The sequence below is a fragment of the Dromaius novaehollandiae genome, chromosome 5 (genome assembly GCF_036370855.1).
Source record: "Dromaius novaehollandiae isolate bDroNov1 chromosome 5, bDroNov1.hap1, whole genome shotgun sequence".
Taxonomy (NCBI): Eukaryota; Metazoa; Chordata; class Aves; order Casuariiformes; family Dromaiidae; genus Dromaius; species Dromaius novaehollandiae.
In genome coordinates, this window is record NC_088102.1 from 24,062,823 (window position 1) to 24,081,280 (window position 18,458).

General features: G+C 34.9%; 1 protein-coding gene across 10 annotated transcripts in view; it reads left to right on the plus strand.

The window, feature by feature from the left end:
* Nucleotides 1-18,458, plus strand: part of CEP128 (centrosomal protein 128) — a 135,146-nt gene that overhangs the window by 85,900 nt on the left and 30,788 nt on the right. For 7 of the 10 annotated variants that reach the window (XM_064512226.1, XM_064512230.1, XM_064512227.1 and 4 more), the window contains 2 exons: nt 9,429-9,478; nt 16,467-16,490. In XM_064512226.1, the coding sequence (XP_064368296.1) occupies nt 9,429-9,478; nt 16,467-16,490 (74 nt within the window). Of the gene's footprint in view, nt 1-9,428; nt 9,479-14,789; nt 14,933-16,466; nt 16,491-18,458 lie in introns of those variants that run through there. The other 3 variants (XR_010389353.1, XM_064512231.1, XM_064512233.1) reach the window with 3 other exon arrangements.

Below are 18,458 nucleotides of genomic sequence, written 5' to 3' on the forward strand. Positions count from 1 at the left end.
CCATCCCACTAGATTCCAGAGGAGACCTTTGATTCCTTTCTGGGCAAAATTCAGCTTGGTTATTTGGACACTACTTCAGACAGCAAACAATAGCGGGGACACCACCTCTGAATTTACAATAGTGCCAGTTGTTTTGAGAAAACATTCATAGCTCTACATGACAAGTCTCTATGAAGATTTACACAGTCATGTGGACAGTCTGCCCTACGAAGATAATGATCTGTTTAGCACATATGAAGATTAGTTGCTGTACATCACTAATGACACAAGAGCCACAGTAAGGTCTCCAGATATGTGCCAGTGCTCCTAGGAGACCACCTCTTTAAATAATATATGGCCGTGTGTGCTTGTTCTGCCTCAGTAGAGGGACAGAACAAGCGCACATGGTTTTATATTATTATAATCCATCTGGGCCTTTCTCCTCTCCCTCATTCTTCCCACCCTGTTTCCCTTCTCAGACATCCTTCTCATTAGACCTTGTTTTGACTTGAAGTTCTTTTCTTTCTTCAGGTGCCATAAAGTATGCTTCTTGGCATACAAACAGGAAGTTTTATAGTAACAGAGGCTGAGGAAACATTTTCAATTTAAGAAAACTGAAAGCCTGTATTGAAAAAAATCAAATTCTGTGTGCTGTCAGCAATAGCCTGCTTGCTCTGAAAGTGAGATTGTTCTGCAGCTCTTAATCTAGAGGACAGTTGTTCTGTGTCTTGATTGTATTTTCATATTGGAACTCTCTTTGATTCAGAATAAGACAAGCTTTTTACTTTACCATTTCAAGGTCAGCCTTCTGATTTTTCCATGTCACTGAGTGTTTCCTCCATTGGTAGACATTTGAGATGCATGATGAAGATCTGTCCCTTGACAACTGACTCATGATAATTGCTTTCTCAGAGCAGTGAATTCTGTGAATGCGATTTTGAGGCCTGAATTTAGGCCTCAGAATGAATGTCCAGAAACCTCATAGCTCTATTATGCTATGAGATTGCCAAGAAGAAACACCTTTTTTCCTCTAAAAGCCCACTGGACTAGACTAGGGCTGTTGCAACAACACTGGTTTCTCTGTTAGTTCCTGTAGTGCACAGGTGCAGAATAGCCTCCTGAAGTCTTAGGAACATTCTGAAGCATCTCAGATGCGTTGCCGCCTTTGAGAAGCTGTTCTTCAGTCTTTATTTTAGCTAAAAACTCAAAGATGCCTCATGTGCTGTTTGCAGTCCTCTACAGCATGACTGTTAGTACACAGCATCATTCAAAGGAAAGCAATGGATTACTTACCTACAGCTGTATAGCTTAAAAATGTTAGCTGTATGTACAGTCACAACCCTCCCTATTACTCCTTCTGTGAGAGGTCTCTACTGAGGATGAATACAGTTCAAAATAAATATGGTAAACATACTTTAATGTCTCCCTCAGTTGATAAGTTGGGCCATTTCTAGGACGTAATGAAATTTTGGGCTGTTACTGCCGTTTGCAGTCATAATAATATCTTTTGCAAGGATTTCAGTGCACTTTAATCCTCACATCAGCTCAGTGAAGATAGGAAAATATTTTCTTTAGCTTTTTTAAAATGAAGCACAGAAGTTTTCCCAAGAGGGTATGAACAACAGTGGCAGAGCCTGGAATAGAATTAAAAAGTCACATGTCAATATTAGAAAAAATTCTTTTCCTCATCCTTTTGACAAAGGTCTCTTTTTAAAATGCTGAAGTAATACATTGGAACCAATAATTTTTGTTTGGTAATTTTGTAGTATAGATTCCTTTATTTAATCTCATATTTCAGATCTAAACTATTCAAAGACAGGCATATTTGGACTGTAGGGTGAATCGTAGCAACCCCATGTAATATTTTGTATTCTGAAAATGTGTATGCTGAAAAATATCTTCAGTATCTATTTTGAAATGCACTGAAATATGTTATTGATTATTGAAGTATGAATGTGTACTTCTTAATTCGGTATAAGGCAATCACTGCAATAGTTCCAATAATAGCAAGTACAGAGAGGTTAGAACTGATGAGGAGAACTTAGGACAGCTTCTTGGGACAAATTAAAAATTAGAAGAGGTTTGTTAAAGAAAGATTGGAGATTGTTCACATTTGAGTGGTTGCATCAAATATGAACCAAAGTGGAAAGAAAAGTCTTAAGGAAGCAGAGAGAAATAATGGCATGAAACATCAGGAAGAAGGATTGAAGAGAAAAGAAATTATAAGCAAATTTATACATGTTAATAAGTCTTTGACAGTTCAGACATTGAACTTAAAACAAAAGGAAGTATTTTTTCACACAGTACGTACTCAATTGTAGAAACTTATTGTTGCAAAATGTTCTGGCAACCAGAACAACAAATGGAGGACGGATATATTATGCATGGTCCGGATGCAGTCTCTCTCTTAGGAGGTCTCTAAGTTGCTCATTGCTGGAAGCTGGCAGCATAGTAACATTCTGGTTTTTACCCTATTCTCTTCCTATCCACTGCAGCTTACTGTGTGAAGCAGGATGTGGGCTAGGTGACCTGTGGTCTGACCCGGTATGGTACATTTTATTTCTAAAATTCCCATGAAAGTCATGGGCATGAGTAGGATGTGGACAGTAAAATATCTGAGAAGCTTAAGCTGCATTTTTCTATTGTCTCTCCTATCCCCCAAATAATTATGTTTCCCTGTTATATGTTATTCCTTTCTTTTGCCAGAACAGATTAGTTTGTTTGCAAATAAGGAAATACAAAGCAGGTCAACACTGGAGATGTGAAGGTTTAAAAGTTGTGCTAAAAAATATCAAACCTGCCTAAGCCTCAGGGATAAAGAAGGAAGACACAGTATGTTCTGTTTCCTGTGTAGTGATAACTCTCTTTCTTGGGGAATCTAAACAGCAAACTGTGTCCTTCTGTCTTCTCAGCTTCAGATCCTTTTCTTCTTTTTTCTGTTATGATTGTGTGTGTTATTTCAGGTTAATGCAGACAAACAAACACATTACTATAGATTTGTTTCGAGAACCTGCTTTCAATTTTCAAGTAGCAAAAGTAAGTATACCAAGAAGTTGTCAAAAGAATGAATTCATTTGAAAAAAAAGTGAAGTGTTTAAAGCGTATTCTTCACAAGTATTGACTATGTCACTTACTAAAAACTACAGCAGCTAATAAATTGCTTGACAATATGCAAATGACAATGAGCAAATAATTTGACAATAGTAACCTCCCTTTTTTTCACTGATACTCCTTGGCTTTGAGTTTGGAGGTCTTTTCTATATGTTGATGAGAAAATTATTGACTTAGATGCAAATAAACAGCTGTTTCATTCCAATGCGGCAATTGAGGTGGTAACTGAATTAAAATCTTTAAAGATCGTACAAGGCGGTCAGTGTTAATACTGTAATTTTTTAATTAATTAGGAAGCTGTAATCAGTATTAAAAATCACTTGAGACTTTTTAGGTTTAGCAAAAGCTACAAATTAAAAAAATGCAATGAGCTATGAGATTGGCCATGAAAACCATTAACCATCTGAATAGAATTCCAAAGAAAATACTAGCTTTTGAGGTTTCTCCCTGCTGTGTCTTCATTCACAAGTTTCTAAAGGTTTCACTGTATTTTTTTGCTCAGGTCAATGATTTTAAAAATGTGTAATGTTTAAATGAAAAATGTTCATTTGTAATGTGAGATTTATGTAGCAAAATCTTTCTATATTTTCTGACCAGTATGGAGTTGAGAAAACTGTTATAAATTCATGTACAGTTTAAGGAGTGATTTCTTTCATTTATTGCTGGTGTAATATGTACTGCAGGCATGCTCAAACAATTTCTTATTTGAAGACCTCATAGCCTAAATATGGGGAAGGTATGTGGTGGGTGATGCAGACCATGTAACAGGAGCATAGGTGATGTTTCATTTCATTCTGTTTTCCTTTAAGTTTCATATTTTTAATTTTTCTTTTTGCGACCTGTGTTCTATACTAATGCTACTGTGGAGATCAAACTAGCAGGATAGTATTACTTTGGAAGTACTGTATCTTGTATTTAAGTCATACTGTATCAGCTTTGACTTCATGGATTTTTTACAAAAGTCTTGCTTGGGATTATATAAGCACACTCTAGAACACTGATAATTTGTAGTCCTTGTTCTACACTAGCAAAAATTAAGGTTCTATGAGCTACCTAATTATCTTAAAGAATTCTAGAGAAAAAGATTTCTTTTTTTTCTAGTAATTGCCTTAATGCTTACAAGCATGACAAGTACAGTTTCAGCTGAAATTGTTTGAAGGAAGTCCAGTAATGTTTTACATCTCAGTTGTTTTAGAGTCAAAGTGGGATTTGGTATCTGGCCTGACAATACAGAGGTCAGATCTCTTAACCATTGCTTAGCATCTGCTGTTTCTGGACCTTTAGCAAGACGCTGTGAGGGCATTCAACAGAATAATACTAACATGGGATGTATATTTTGAAGTCAGAATGATAAGAGTTGAAATAAATCTACAGCAATCTTTGATCAAGGCAAATTTAATGATAAAGTGATCAGAGCATCTAGTTAAGTGATATACAAGGAGGAGTTTGTGCCATATGCTTGTATAATATAAAATGTAGGTTTCTAAGGTTGCAAACTTGGGGAAATCAAGAACAGTTTTACTAATACATAACTGAAAGTACTGATTTGCATTTTGGTTGGACAGAGTCAGGAGAACAACTGTTTTTAGTTTGATGATGATCATTAAAAAAAAAAAAAAAAAGCCAACACTTTTCTCCAAACTGCAATACATATCCAATAAGAGTCAAGATTTCTTGTTTTAATGCCACAATATTAGAAGTATTAAGATTGCCCTTTCTTTGAGCACCGTTTAAAAAGTCTGCATAGCAGCTGCTCTCATAGACTCCAACATCAGCCAGGATTCAGTCAATTTCTTTAATGCACAGTTATATTAACTTTCATTAATAATACTAAATATTTTCTTTACAAAATAGTAATGTTCAGAGCACTGTATAAACATAGTTTCATTACTAGATGTAAAGTAGCTAATTAAATACTTTGTTTTACAGGTGTAAGAACACAGAAAGCCAAACAACTTCGCAGTATACTAATTCCCATTAGTTTTATGTTAGAGAGAAATTTGACTCAGTGAAATCAGCCGTGGGATTCATTTCGATATTGGCATCTAAGTGCAGGTGCATATGTTTAGGCTAGGTGGCTGAACTCCTATTACAGTCAGTGGAGCATAGACAGCTACTCTGCCAGCTGGAGAGGTTTGATCCACTGTGGCCCTTTGACAGGCACCTTGCCGTATATGAGGTGCCGTACAGTTTCCTGGGTGATCTGCAGCTGCTTCAGAAGGGTGCAAGTCCTGTATCAGATCTGCCCGACACATGCAGATACTTGGGAGAGCTTAAAAAATCTTTTCTAGTTGTCTGTGTGGAGAACTGAACTGAGGTGCAGGTGTCAACTTCAGAATAATCCGAATCACTTTTTAGGGTCCTTTGACTGTATTCACTAGATCTCTGTGACTGTAATAACTGATTTTTTTGTACAGCTCTATATTTGTTCATTCCCCTTTACTAGGACAAACTGTTAAGAAGCAGATATCAAATTATAATTCTTGGTGGTAAACATATAAATCTGGTATTTATCCAGTTTGTTGACTTTTCTCTGACGTGTCAGTCTTGGTAGAGAATATACAACAAAATGTGGTCTATCGCCATCTTCAGTTTCTTAAAATGTAAACTCATGGAATTACATTCCCTAAAATCTGGAGTGCAGTGTTTAAAATCCAGCTACTGCGTAATAATGAATGAAGGCTGTTAACTAACGACTGTGGAGTGTCCTTTGAGAAATAGTTCCCTTTTTTTTAATTTAAATTCTCATGAAGCTGCTCCAGGTTGTATGAGATCACTGTCCAGATTCCCAGCTTTGTTAGTCCCAGCAGAGAGGCAAAAGAGTTGAACTGCTTTTAACATTCTAGAGTTAGTTACTGTCATATTAGTGGATCAGCCAGTATAAATAAGATAGAACTGCTGTGTGTTTTACCCATTCTAATCACTAAACATCTGCTCCTAAGTCTAAGTATTCTGATGCTTTTCACCATCAGCAAGAATTACAACTGGGAGGTGAAAAAAAGTCTCTCTGAATAACTGAATACCTTCTTTCCTCACTTTTCTAAGAGTCATGATGGAGTATAAGATATTAATCTCTAGTTCAGTATTTAGAATCTTTTGCAGCATACTATGTTGTTTTAGTGTCAGACACAAACAACAAGACAATTTTTTTGGAATATTTTAAATCATAACCTGTTTATTTCCTGGAATTTTGATCAGATTAAACCACAGTGGTATAATTTCAAAGACATTCAGCTGCTATTCACTGGTGTGTGGCTAACTGAGATATTAAATTTAGATGATTTAGAGTTTAATTGTTGTTATTTTAGTAAAACTACATAAAAGTATGATCGTTTATTTTTTCATGCAATATCCTGAATTTGCTGTTGATTTGGGGCAGTGTTAAAAACAACTGAAACACATTTTCTTTTTTGGTAGTTTGAGTTTATAATTCATTAGGATTGCTTGCTGCTTATTGAGCTTAAAAAAGAAAAAAAGGAAATATGCTGATGAATACTTCTATTTGTAATAGTCAGTTCCCTTGTCATCTTTTTCCATGTATTAATCATCTTTTGGGAAGAATGAAGCAGTCTGGAGGTGCCTTTGTAATGTCTTTGTGTTAATGCTGTTCTTTCTAGACAATCTGTAATCTTACGTGTTCTACAGTCCATGAGAATGATGGTTTCCTCCGGTGGTTACACTAGGGCTTGAAAAAGGTCATAGCAGGGTCTAGTCTCAAACGTAGACACTCATGACGTAGTGAAACTTCCTTTAGGAAAGAAAGGCATGGCTAGAGAAATGCAGATACAGTCCAGTAGATGAAGGAAGGGAGCTATCTCTAGGGTCAGTCACAGTCTTTGCCTGTATTACAGACACAATGCATTCTCTAACTTAAATTCACTGTAATATTATTTTCTGGCACTGAATGTATAAATGTGTATTTGCACAAGTATTTAAGTACAGGAAATGTTTTATAAATTATAAAACAAATCAACAGAGCTTTTCAGATCAAGCAGGCAAAGATATTCTGACATGAAGAATATCCATGTTTAAAAGAATGGTACAATATGTTGTGTCTCTTAATGGACTTTTCTGTAAATTTGTTTAATGTATTGCTTCAGTTTGTGTTTTTTGCTTTAGCTTTGCAGATAATATGCCATGATTTCTTATTTTAGATGTAATATTAAACGGAATCATTGGTTTAAATGCTGAAATTCATTCTTAATTTTATTATTAATTTGATTATCAGTGATTGATTTATAATGTAAGCACATTTTAGCACAGTCAGTTAAATGAAACATAACATCAATATATACCTGCTCTTTTTGGGGGAGAGTTTTATGAAGCATCTTGCAGGACAGCCAATTTAGGCAGTTGTACAATAAAGGGAATGAATTCTAGATAGCCCTAATTTCAAGTGCAAAACTTTCAAATTTAGAGACTGCTAGCAGAAATTGGCTCAACTTACATTATATTTAGAAAAGCTCTTTGAAATGAACCTTGTAATAACATTTTTTTCTCTTAGAACAATGTGTATAATCTGTATAATGGAATCTCAAATGTTACATTAAAATAAAGCAAAGTGAAGTATGAGAATCTTTTTGGTCAGATGGGACACATGGAAGAATCTTCCATTTCCCATCCCTTTCCCCAAAGAAACATTCTTTCCTCCTTCTTCTTTTTTTTTTTTTTTAAACAAAAGCTGTTATTCCAATACTAATTTTACCAACTCGGTTACAATACTGGAATATGCCCAAGGAAATACACAAGGCAGCCACTTTCCAAACCCAAATTCTCTCACTAACTAATGTTGATGGCAATACATTTAGCCACAGTAATTTGCATGGCAGTTGAATCACTGTGCTGAAAAGCAAACCAAAGGATAATCCAGAAAAACATAAACATGCCAAAAGAATATGAAGAAACAGTTATTTTATTAACTTTAAGAAAGGAGTTGAAAAAGCTGCATAGAATCTAGGAATAAAGAACGGCGAGTAAATCTCCCTGTTTATAAAAGAAATTATTAAATTTTCTTGCATATGGTCTATAACCCCTTTTAAAGGACTGGTGCCTGAAAATAGGTCTCAAATCTGCATACAGTCAGAAATCAGTAATGGACTGTGAGGACAGGGGTAACAGGTTAGAGGGCTCGAGAAAGTTTCAGAATGGGAGAAGGGAAAGTAAAGAGAAATAAAGGAAAGGGAAATTTATATAGATAGAATATTTTAAGTAGTTTTTATTGTAAATCATTTGGACTTTGATAACTAAGCTGTTCATTTATCAGCAGTCTTTATCTCTTAAATAAGTATATACTGATACTTTCAGTTAGCAGTTCTGTGCTTGAATGCTGAGGGAATTAACAGTCAGAATTCAGTCCTGTGAGGCTGTTAAGGCAAGTTGATAAACCCATAACTTTTCTAAAGGCCAGCAAACTGGAGCACATCTTGATTCAGATCCAGTCTCTGGCTTAGTTAGAACACTGTTCTTTTCATGCGAAACTTGTAACTGAACTTCTAATAGTTAAAATAGTAATAAGCCTGCAGCATAGTTTCTCCTACTGTCCATGAGGTGGTAATTTAAGGTTTCCCAGAATTCTAAGTATGATGCACTTGATCAAAAATGTGATTGTAATCATAGAAGTATGTGAATGAAATGAAATAGAAGAAAAGGTCAGGTGACATATTCCACAGAACTCAGAGAAATTACATGCTAACGTGAAAGGTTAAATATGTGCATATGTGTGCGCAGGTATCTAACTGTTACACAAGTGAATATAAGATGCTAGGATTTTATGGTGCAGTGATTACTTAAAAAAAAAAAAAAAAAAAAAAAACTTTTCCAGTGTTTCTTGCAGTGTCTGTTTTTGTTATCGAAATTGTTTTATTCCATTTTATTGAGAGAAGGTAATTATTTTGATAGTAGTCAACATTGCCTGCCCTGTTTTCCCCAGAGGATGTTACTTGTTAGAAAAGTATTCTAGAGTAAATGTTAATGATCTATGCTTGGTTTAGTCAGTTTTCAGAAGGAATCTCTCTCTTTTTTTTTTCTTTTTTTTTTCCAAATCTTAATATGCACTAAAAAATTGATTTAAATATAGGTAAATTTTTCTGTGAACTTGAATGGCTTTTTTTCCTGTAATTACCTGAATTAAACTGTCTTCTTGTAATTGTAATCTAGTCACTTCAGCAGACCATGCTTAGGAACAGTCATGTCATTGGCAGACTTCGTCGATTAGTTTAATTAGCTCAAAAGGAATACTGTGAAATCTGTGAAACAAAAAAATCTCAGACAATATTACCTCTTGGTTTTTCTGTGACAGAGGAATTTCAATTTTACAAGTTCTATTTTTCTTCTTACAGAGCTACTAGAGAAGACCCTAAGAAGAGAGGAAGAAATGGGATCCCTACAGGTATACCTTCTATTAAATTAACTAACTTCACTTCTTGTAACCTCTAAAAGTTTTAAATTGTATTACAGCATTATGATTGTTAAAACTTGCTTGTATCTTAAATTCAGCTTTGGAAACATATGCAGCCAAATACTGACCTGATTCCTAGTGAGATTCACAGCTGAGTTTCTGCCTGTCAATGAAGTTATGCATTAGAGAAGATTAAAGCAGTTAGGATTCTGCTATGAGTCAATGAATCTAGTCCATCAATGAAAAGAATGCTTCTTTTAAGTTATTCTCTTTATGCCATACTGCTGGCTTCATTGAAAATGTATGTGAATAAGTGCAAATCTGAATGCAAAACTGCAAAAATGCTTTTTGTTCTATTTCATTGGATAGGTTAGATTTTTTGGAATGTGTTTTTTTCTTCTGTTAATTAAAATCTTTTACTTTCAATTTTAATCAAAGGCAGTGTTTTAAATGTCTGAAACATTAAATGTCTGTCATTTAAGGGAATAGTTGTTATATGCTAGAACTTGATATAATATAGTAAATCCTCATAGTATGTCATCTAGCGGTAAAGCTCTTTGTGCTAACTACATTAAATTTGTGCTTTAAAAGTAGGATTTACTTTAGGCTCTGCTTGGAATAGTATTTAAGCAAAACAGTCAAAGAAAGCATGTATTCCTTTGAACTGAAAGTGGCTAGGAAAGCAAAACCAAGCTGGAATGCCTAAATAGTGAAGTGTAGGAAGCTAATGTATATATTCTTCAGAAAACAGAAAGCTGAAAAGGAATTTTTAACAAATTGCAAAAAGCAGTGCCTAACATAAATGTTGAAAAGATTAGATAAAATGTGCAGAGTGTATCAGTGAAGCAGCGTTCTAGAACTATACCAAAAGCAGAACATTTGTGAGGGAGTTAACCAAGATACAGCTGTTAAGTAAAATGAAATTATGTATTGATCCTAGTTTTGACAGTAGGAGTTTGTTTAAAGATATGCCTACTATTCTCATGTATTAAATATAGGAGATTTTGAGGGCTAGAGATATCAAAAGAATTAGTGCAGAAACAGTTTGATCCAGTAAGAAGCAGCAAGTTGCGAGAACCAAAAATTACACAACACACCAACCCAGCTGTTTCCTGTTCAAACAAAAATCTTGGCCTAGCTTTCTGACAGCTGAAGTTCAACAAGGCTGAGAGCTTGTCTGCGCAAGCAGTTTACACAGGTGCGTATCTAGTTACATCAATGTAAAAGGATCTTCTTTCATGTGAAGCAGTTCTGTATCTACTTTCGTGTGAAGCACTATAGTTGACAAATTGTTCTAATGATTTTACTTCAGATTGAATGAGGAGTAATTTTGTACTGGAAAAAGTTGTGTCATAATAGTATATTGTGGTGCATATATGTGCTTGCATGTATTTCTGATGGTCCTTCGTATTCCTTATCAGATTGTTTTATGCCTTTCCCTAACTTATGGTTCTATCTAAATGTGTGGCTTCTATTTCTCTGACTGCTGTTTTTATATTCAAATGCTTGATATAGCTGGTTTTTACTTCTCCATATGGATATGCTTTCACAGTCAAGGTACTTAGCGAAAACATGTTATTTTTCTACGTAGTACTATGTCCAGCTTGGTCAATATGTTTCAAAAAGATATCATTCTGGGATCCTCTATTATTACTTCTGCAGAGGGAGAAAATGCAGGAAGCTCTGGTGCTCATACCCAGAAATTTCTGGTATGTTTTATGTCCTTATCATTGCAGTGGCTGCACAGAGCCACATGTTAGTCTGTGTGCATTACAACATTGGCCACTGTCCAATTTAAAGTAGGAAAAAGAAAGCAAATAAGGGACATTTTCTAGGAGCTCATAGAGTTCTTTTTGAAATCTGAGAAGTTTCTGTATGCTGCTTGAGCTTTGAGGTAAGCTTTGTCGAGGTCACCAGGAAATTATATATTTTTTCTGAAATCTACTACTACTCCCAATCCCACTACTTGACATGCGCGTCTCCAGCTGAGAAACATCACTAAATGGTGATGCTTCAAGAAAAGTTCTTCCTGAAGAGCTTGGTGTGAAGAAGCTTTGCCATCCTCGTCCACTTTTTTTTTTCTTTTATAGATCTTTCCACAGTGCAGAAATTGAAAACTAATATTGCTGCTACTTTGAAAATTGAAATATTGGGATTTTAGTTTTCATGTGTTCCTCTAGTCAGGGAAAATGTTAGACTGCAATTATCACAAATATGAAATACTTTAAGTAAATGGTGTGGATCTTTATAGCTACATCTTTGTACATGAACTTGTCTGTTTTCTGATATTATGTGATTAAGATGGAAAGTACATGTAATATATGTGGTACTTTTGTACAGAGCATTTTGGAACTAGGAGGCACATACTTTGGGTGACATCACTTATTTGTTATGTTGAGCTTGTTTCATATTGTTGGCTAGAAATTTTGTATATTATATAAATTTATATTATTTATACTTATATTTATGAATTTATATATCTATGTTCTCATACACATATGCTCTCTCTCTTTCTTTACACACATACTCATGCCCATTATAATACAATTTTAGCTTACAAGGAGGCTAGATCATTTTGTTATGTTCTCTGTTATGCCACTCCAAGAATATAACCTCACTGCTTTTCTTACCTCATGGGAAGAAAAAAGCCTCAGGTTATAGGGTTTCATCTTGCTTTCTGTGAAGTCTGTTCCGCAGTAAAAAACAAACAAACAAACAAACAAAGAAAACCCCTGCTTTCCTGAAAATATGCTATGCATGGTAACTGTTTTTTTGGGTCGGTTAATTAAGTTAAACACACATTCCTTATAATATATTATTTGCTTCTATAACAGATTTACCTTGTTTATCTGACAATGTTCTTAATTCTGATAACAGTACAAAGCCCATCTTTTCTCTTAGACTTTCACAGAAAGCCCTAACAACTCTATTCAGAAGTGGTAAACTTGCTTCTGTCCCCTTTCCCCAAATCCTTGTCACTCTCTCCTGAGTACAAATTCAGTCCCAGTAAGTATTACTCATTTCTCCAGATTCAGTACACAGTGCAAGGGATCAGCTGTGTGCATGGCCTCTGGGAACACAGTTGCAAACCATTTTAATTTGCTCTGGAATTAGTGACGCACTAATATGAATATAGGAATTTAAATACAAAATACTGAATCTTAATTTGAAAATGTAAATACCAATATTGATAATATATATAAATTACCCATGGTAAACTTCCGTATACATTACGTGGTAGTCTTCATAGAATTATCTGCGGAGATTCTAAGAGTTATTATATCTAGAAATTGGCAGCTAGATTACACCTTATTTTAATAAGAAAGGTATTTTTAAAGTAGTCTTTATTCTACCTTTGGAATCATCCTACTAATGACATGCTCATTCTAAGACTTTTTTTTCCTTTTTTCAATTGAAGACATTTTTATGTGAATTGCTGTTCACTATCAGCACGAATTTGAGACCTGTAAATATCATCTTTTTTTATAGTCATGAGTTTGTTTCCTGTTGCAGTCTTTGAATGTTTGAAAATAAGTGTCTGCAACAGTCAGTGCAATTTTATGGAGGAACAAGTGTTTCAAAATGAGTATTTTTTAGATTTTCATATATTTTTTGTCTCAAGGTTTTTTCATGTACCGAAATAGTCTATATCCCAGACCAGCTTACAAGAAAGATTAAAGACTGTTTAGTGTATATTAGGATAGCTTTTCTGAGCAAAAATTTTGGTGATATTCAGTAAACTTTTATTTATGTAGCATTGCACTTTGGGTCCCTAACTGACATCTGTTGTGATGGGCACTGAAAAACATATCTTAATAGAAAACCTAAAGTTAAGGACTAAAGGACCTTATATTATCCTGTTTCCACTGATGAGAAACAAAAACACAGATGAAATAAATCTTTAGGAAATCTGCAATGTGGATCTGGATTTTCTGATTTCCAGCTCTTAGGTGTAAGACGCAACTCCCTTTTTTGTTTAAAAAAAAAAAAAAAACTTTTTTGTTTTAAAAAATATTACACCTACAATTTTTTTTCTGATTTTTTTAAAACTACTTCTTCAAAAGAGTCTGTAACTGAAAGTGGTAAGAGGAATACATTTTTTTCTTTCTCCATCTGTTTTTGTATTTACCATCAGTTTATGCAAAGAGAGTTTTATCATTTCTTTTGGTCAATCTGTTTGAGGTTTCTCTTCTATCATGCTTCTGAATAAACTTTTTTTTTTTAATTGGGAAATGTGAGTCTATGCTGGAAAATTAGTAGAGAAACTTGCACAAGTGTGGTGTATGAAATAATTGTTAATTTAGATTTTAAATTTCTTTTAGTTATACTCTTTTCAGCTGCATCGTGCATGACATTCCAACATCAACCAATTTTAGTGGCATCCATACTTTACTGGCAAAATGTCAGCTTTTTTTTTTTTAATGGTTGTATTTTAATCGTGTGCTAGATTTCCATTACACTTGTTTGCATGCTCATTTTTATTTTTCCCTTTAGGTATTTTCTTCTACATGCTTTCTGAAACAGTGTTACTAGGTTTTTTGCACATTTTCAAAACCAGTCGGTCTTTTCCAGGCTATATTCTGTTTTTTTTCACTTTCACTTGATACAGGTGTTTTTCCAACAGTATATTGTCTCACTCTTTCTGCCTGTGGTTTAGAATTGTAATCAAAGGTGTGACTATTGTAAGCTGCTGATGAAAATTAACTTCACTTCCACCCCAACAATCATTTAGTGAATGAGTTTTAAAGATTTCACTAGGGTAAATATGCAAATGTGTGTTTTCTTCAAAAGATTATATGAGTTAACATTAGTTATTTAGTAATTCACGTGATGCTGACCTTATACAAGTATATTAATCAGTTCACACATTCATTTCATAGCTTTTTAAGTTGTCTGAGATAATAACTCTAAAAGTCATTGTAACTCATTTTCTCTCAAAACTCTCAAATGGCAAGAATGGTTTTTGGCTCCCAGTTTCTTCTGTTGGTCTAAGACAATTTTGTTGCAGCTATTGTTTCCAAAACAGTGAAGGCAGGTCAGAATTATCTAGATCTCTCTGGATGTTAGCTCCAATAGACTGTTAGCCTTTAGCAATGTACACAAACTGGCAATCTCTTTAATTTCTTGTTGTCTGAGCTGTTAAAGCTTTATGCAGTAATGCTAACGAGTTCTGCCACTCCCTGTCTTACAGTTTGTTTCTATGATTTTTTTCCCCTGTATAGAACCAATTAGTTAAGCTTAGTTAAGTTCATTTTCTTCTGTTCTGGAAAATGAGATGATCAGCTTCTGAACTTCTTTACAGAAGGAGAGAAAACTCACAGAAGCCTCCCCACAGTCATTGACATCTTTGTCAAAGAGGTTGGGGCTGTTACAGAAGTTAGAACTTATGCCTAAATCATTATGGCAATCTGAAACTACCACAAACAAGAGGAACACTATAAGCAGGTCTGTCATGTGTACTATTGATCAGACATACTTTAGGCATGTTCATAGCTTTCAGAGTTCTCATAGAGGTTATGTCCAGCTGAGGGATTATAAAAAACATTGTGTAAAGATGACTTTTTTGTAATATGAAGGTTGTAAGTCTTACGAGCCACATAAAATCGACATGGAAGGAGGGTATATGAGAACAGAAAGCAGAAAATGATGCTTCAGTTAAAAAGGTTGCAAAACCTCTCTGGAGAGTTAAAAGAAATCGGCATATCAAATGGCATTTTTGTAACTCAACTTCATATGTTCTCGGAAATATGTAGCGCTATGTGATGTAAATTCTGTATTTCATTGTATTAATCATTACAGAAGAAAAAAGACAGCAAACCACAATTTTTTTTGTGGGTCCACTACAATTCAAGGGTCAGTTTGAGGGCAAATACTGAGGGTAGCACTTCATAAAAGGAGAGGTTTACCTGGGTGGGCATTTTTTCAGTACTTCTCTAGAATTCTATAGAAAAATCAGGAAACAATCCACAATTGCAGATATGAACCTGATTTGTTACAATCATTTTAACCCATTAGGGACAGACGAAAAAAAATTTTACAATTCTTAGCCTAATTCACCCAGAAAGGAAAAAACTCCAACATCCTCTCCCATACTTTAAAAAAGCTAATAGCTGAGTAAGGTAGGAACTCTTGTAACAGCTTAATGGTCAGGTGCTGTAATTGTGGGCTCAGCTAAACATTTGAATATATGGTCTTTTAACTCCTTAAAATATCATACCTAGTTAGTATGTGGTAGTAATGCCACAGTACATTATCTTGATTTTACTAGCTTAATATTTTTCTTAAAATTGCTAATGGAGTTTAATAGAATGAATGTTAAAATGCATTCATTTTGTAAATTCCTACTGTATATGCAGTGGAAGACAGTATTTTCAGTTTACCTGATTTTCTGGACAGTGTAAGTTCTGTATTCTTCATATTTGGTGATGGATTAAAACTGAAACAAGCTCATTTTATTTGCTTTTTATTTTTGTCTAACATTGGACTTTGTTTTATTAATAACAAGATGACAGACATTCTTCAGAGATATTTCTGGATAACAGAATAATGCTATGGAATTTACTTTTTAGTTTTTTAAACAATTGTCTCAGAGGAAACTAAAATAGATACTAACATGGCATTAACTCCAAAACATGGTAGATTTACAGTCAAAGAGGAGAGTTCAAGAAACATATTTTAAAATAAGTGTTCAGTAGTTTAAAAAAAAAACACACAAGAAACATTGGGATTTGTAAGAATAAAATCAAGAATACTGAAAATCTAGTAGTACTGGTTGAGAAAATATTATGGAGTAAATAAGTTTTTCAGATTCTTTCTTGACTGGTTTCCAGAGGTCAAGTACTGTAGTACTTACCCAATGGGATTTGTACAAAATGCGTATTACCAGCAAAAAAACAAAAGGAAGCCTTTTCATCGTTGTTCAACTTATGTTCTATTTATATTCCTTAATTTCTAACTGCATGTTCTGCTTTATTTGTAGGAACGTATTATGTCCCTAGAAATGGTAAGTTTCTTGAATTCATTTTCAAACCTATCACAATGAGATTGCTGCTGATTTTTCCAAATTATCAAATCCATGTTATTTTTATGTATTTTAAAAAAAAGTTTCAGTTCTTGGGTTTTAAATTTCATTTTAATTTTAAGTGAATAAAGATACGTATGATAGTTACAAACTGCACTTTTCTCTGTAGGTTTTTGCTATGGCATTTGAGCACCAGTTATATAACATAGTGTAATGTAGCTTTCCTGTACAGCTTGGTCCTCCTCCCATCTCTGGAAGAGAAATGTGGTAGAACTGAGCCATATAAAGAATGCTATTCTTCTACTGCTAACAGTGTTCAAATAATTGAAGTCCATGTAGCAGATCTAATCCTTTCAGTGACAATTGTTTGCTTTTTGCATGTTTACAATGGAAGGTGCAGACAGAATCAGTTCATCTACCCACATGAACACTGGAGCTAAAAGCATGGAGGAATATGATTTTAAGATATTAAGTTGCCAGGACATAAACCTCAATGCATCCATGTACCATGAATGAATGCAGCTGGGTTATCCAGATGTCTCAAGCTAGTAAGTCTGCATGGCACCCAGCTGACGCAGTACTCTACCGTGTGGACTTCTTGGCTAGCCCTAGCATTTCTGCACCATGCTTTTTTTTTTTTTTCCTCTTACGTAGGCATATGCGTTGTAATACCATACAATAGAATTTATCAGGCCTTTAATTTCTTTTTATTGCAAATCTAGAAGATTGCATCTAAAGAAACCAGTACTGAGACAATATCAAGGCTGCAAATTTAAACTCTTCAGATTTACTTGTGCAACTTTATTTCATCCTCCTTATCCTGTGATAGTCTGTGCGTCTCTGAAGACAGCTTAACCTGCTTCAGGTTTCAAAAACATATTTACACATATTTAAAATATACTGAATATGTTAAAACAGCTTGCATCCACACTTAACAGGCCCTTTGTAAATCAGAGTGCAGTGCTGGAACTGCTTCCCTGTAGGGATAGGGAGCTAGTGTTCCAATTCAGAGTCCTGGCACTCCACATAGTGCTGTGTGAAGGCAAAATGTAGCCAAGGCATTAGTCCTGCTTAGGAGCATCTCTTCATCATGGTTTGCTTATGTGACGGTCAGGCAGGCATGTATCCACTGCCATCTGGAGTACTGTGTCCAGTTCTGGGCTCTCCAATATAAGAGAGACATGGAGCTACTGGAGCGAGTGCAGTGGAGGGCTACTAAGATGATGAAGGGACTGGAGCATCTCATATGAGGAAAGGCTGAGAGAGCTGGGACTCTTCAGCCTGGAAAAGAGAAGACTGAGGGGGGATTTTATCAATTTGTATAAGTATCTGAAGGGAAGGTGTAAAGAGGATGGGGCCAGACTCCTTTCAGTGGTGACCAGTGATAGGACGAGAGGCAACAGCCACAAACACACACACAGGAAATTCTGTCTAAGCATGAGGAAAAACTTCCTTACAGTGAAGGTGACTGAGCGCTGGACCAGGTTGCCCAGAGAGGTTGTGGAGTCTCCTTCCCTGGAGATATTCAAAAGCCATCTGGACACTACCCTGGGCAACATGTTCTAGGTGACCCTGCTTGAGCAGGGGGTTTGGACTAGACAATCTGCAGAGGTCCCTTCCAACCTCAATCATTCTGTGATTCTGTGATCCATTTCTCATGAACCATGAGATAAACCGCTTTGTGCCTTCCCAGTTTTGGCACAGCCAGAGAGTGATTTCTTGCAAATAGCACAATTTAATGCAAATTCAATCCATATTCTGTGTTTCTATATTCCATGTTTCTATTTTTCTGAAGCTTTTCTTTTTTTAAAAAAAACTATACTTACAATCTCTTCTTCTAGTTTAGAAAAAAACATGGGAAGATCTGTTAATAAATTTTGTCTAGGGGAAGAGGAAGTGGAATATTATCAGTAAAATATCATTTTCTTTATTAATGCAAGTTGAGAGGTA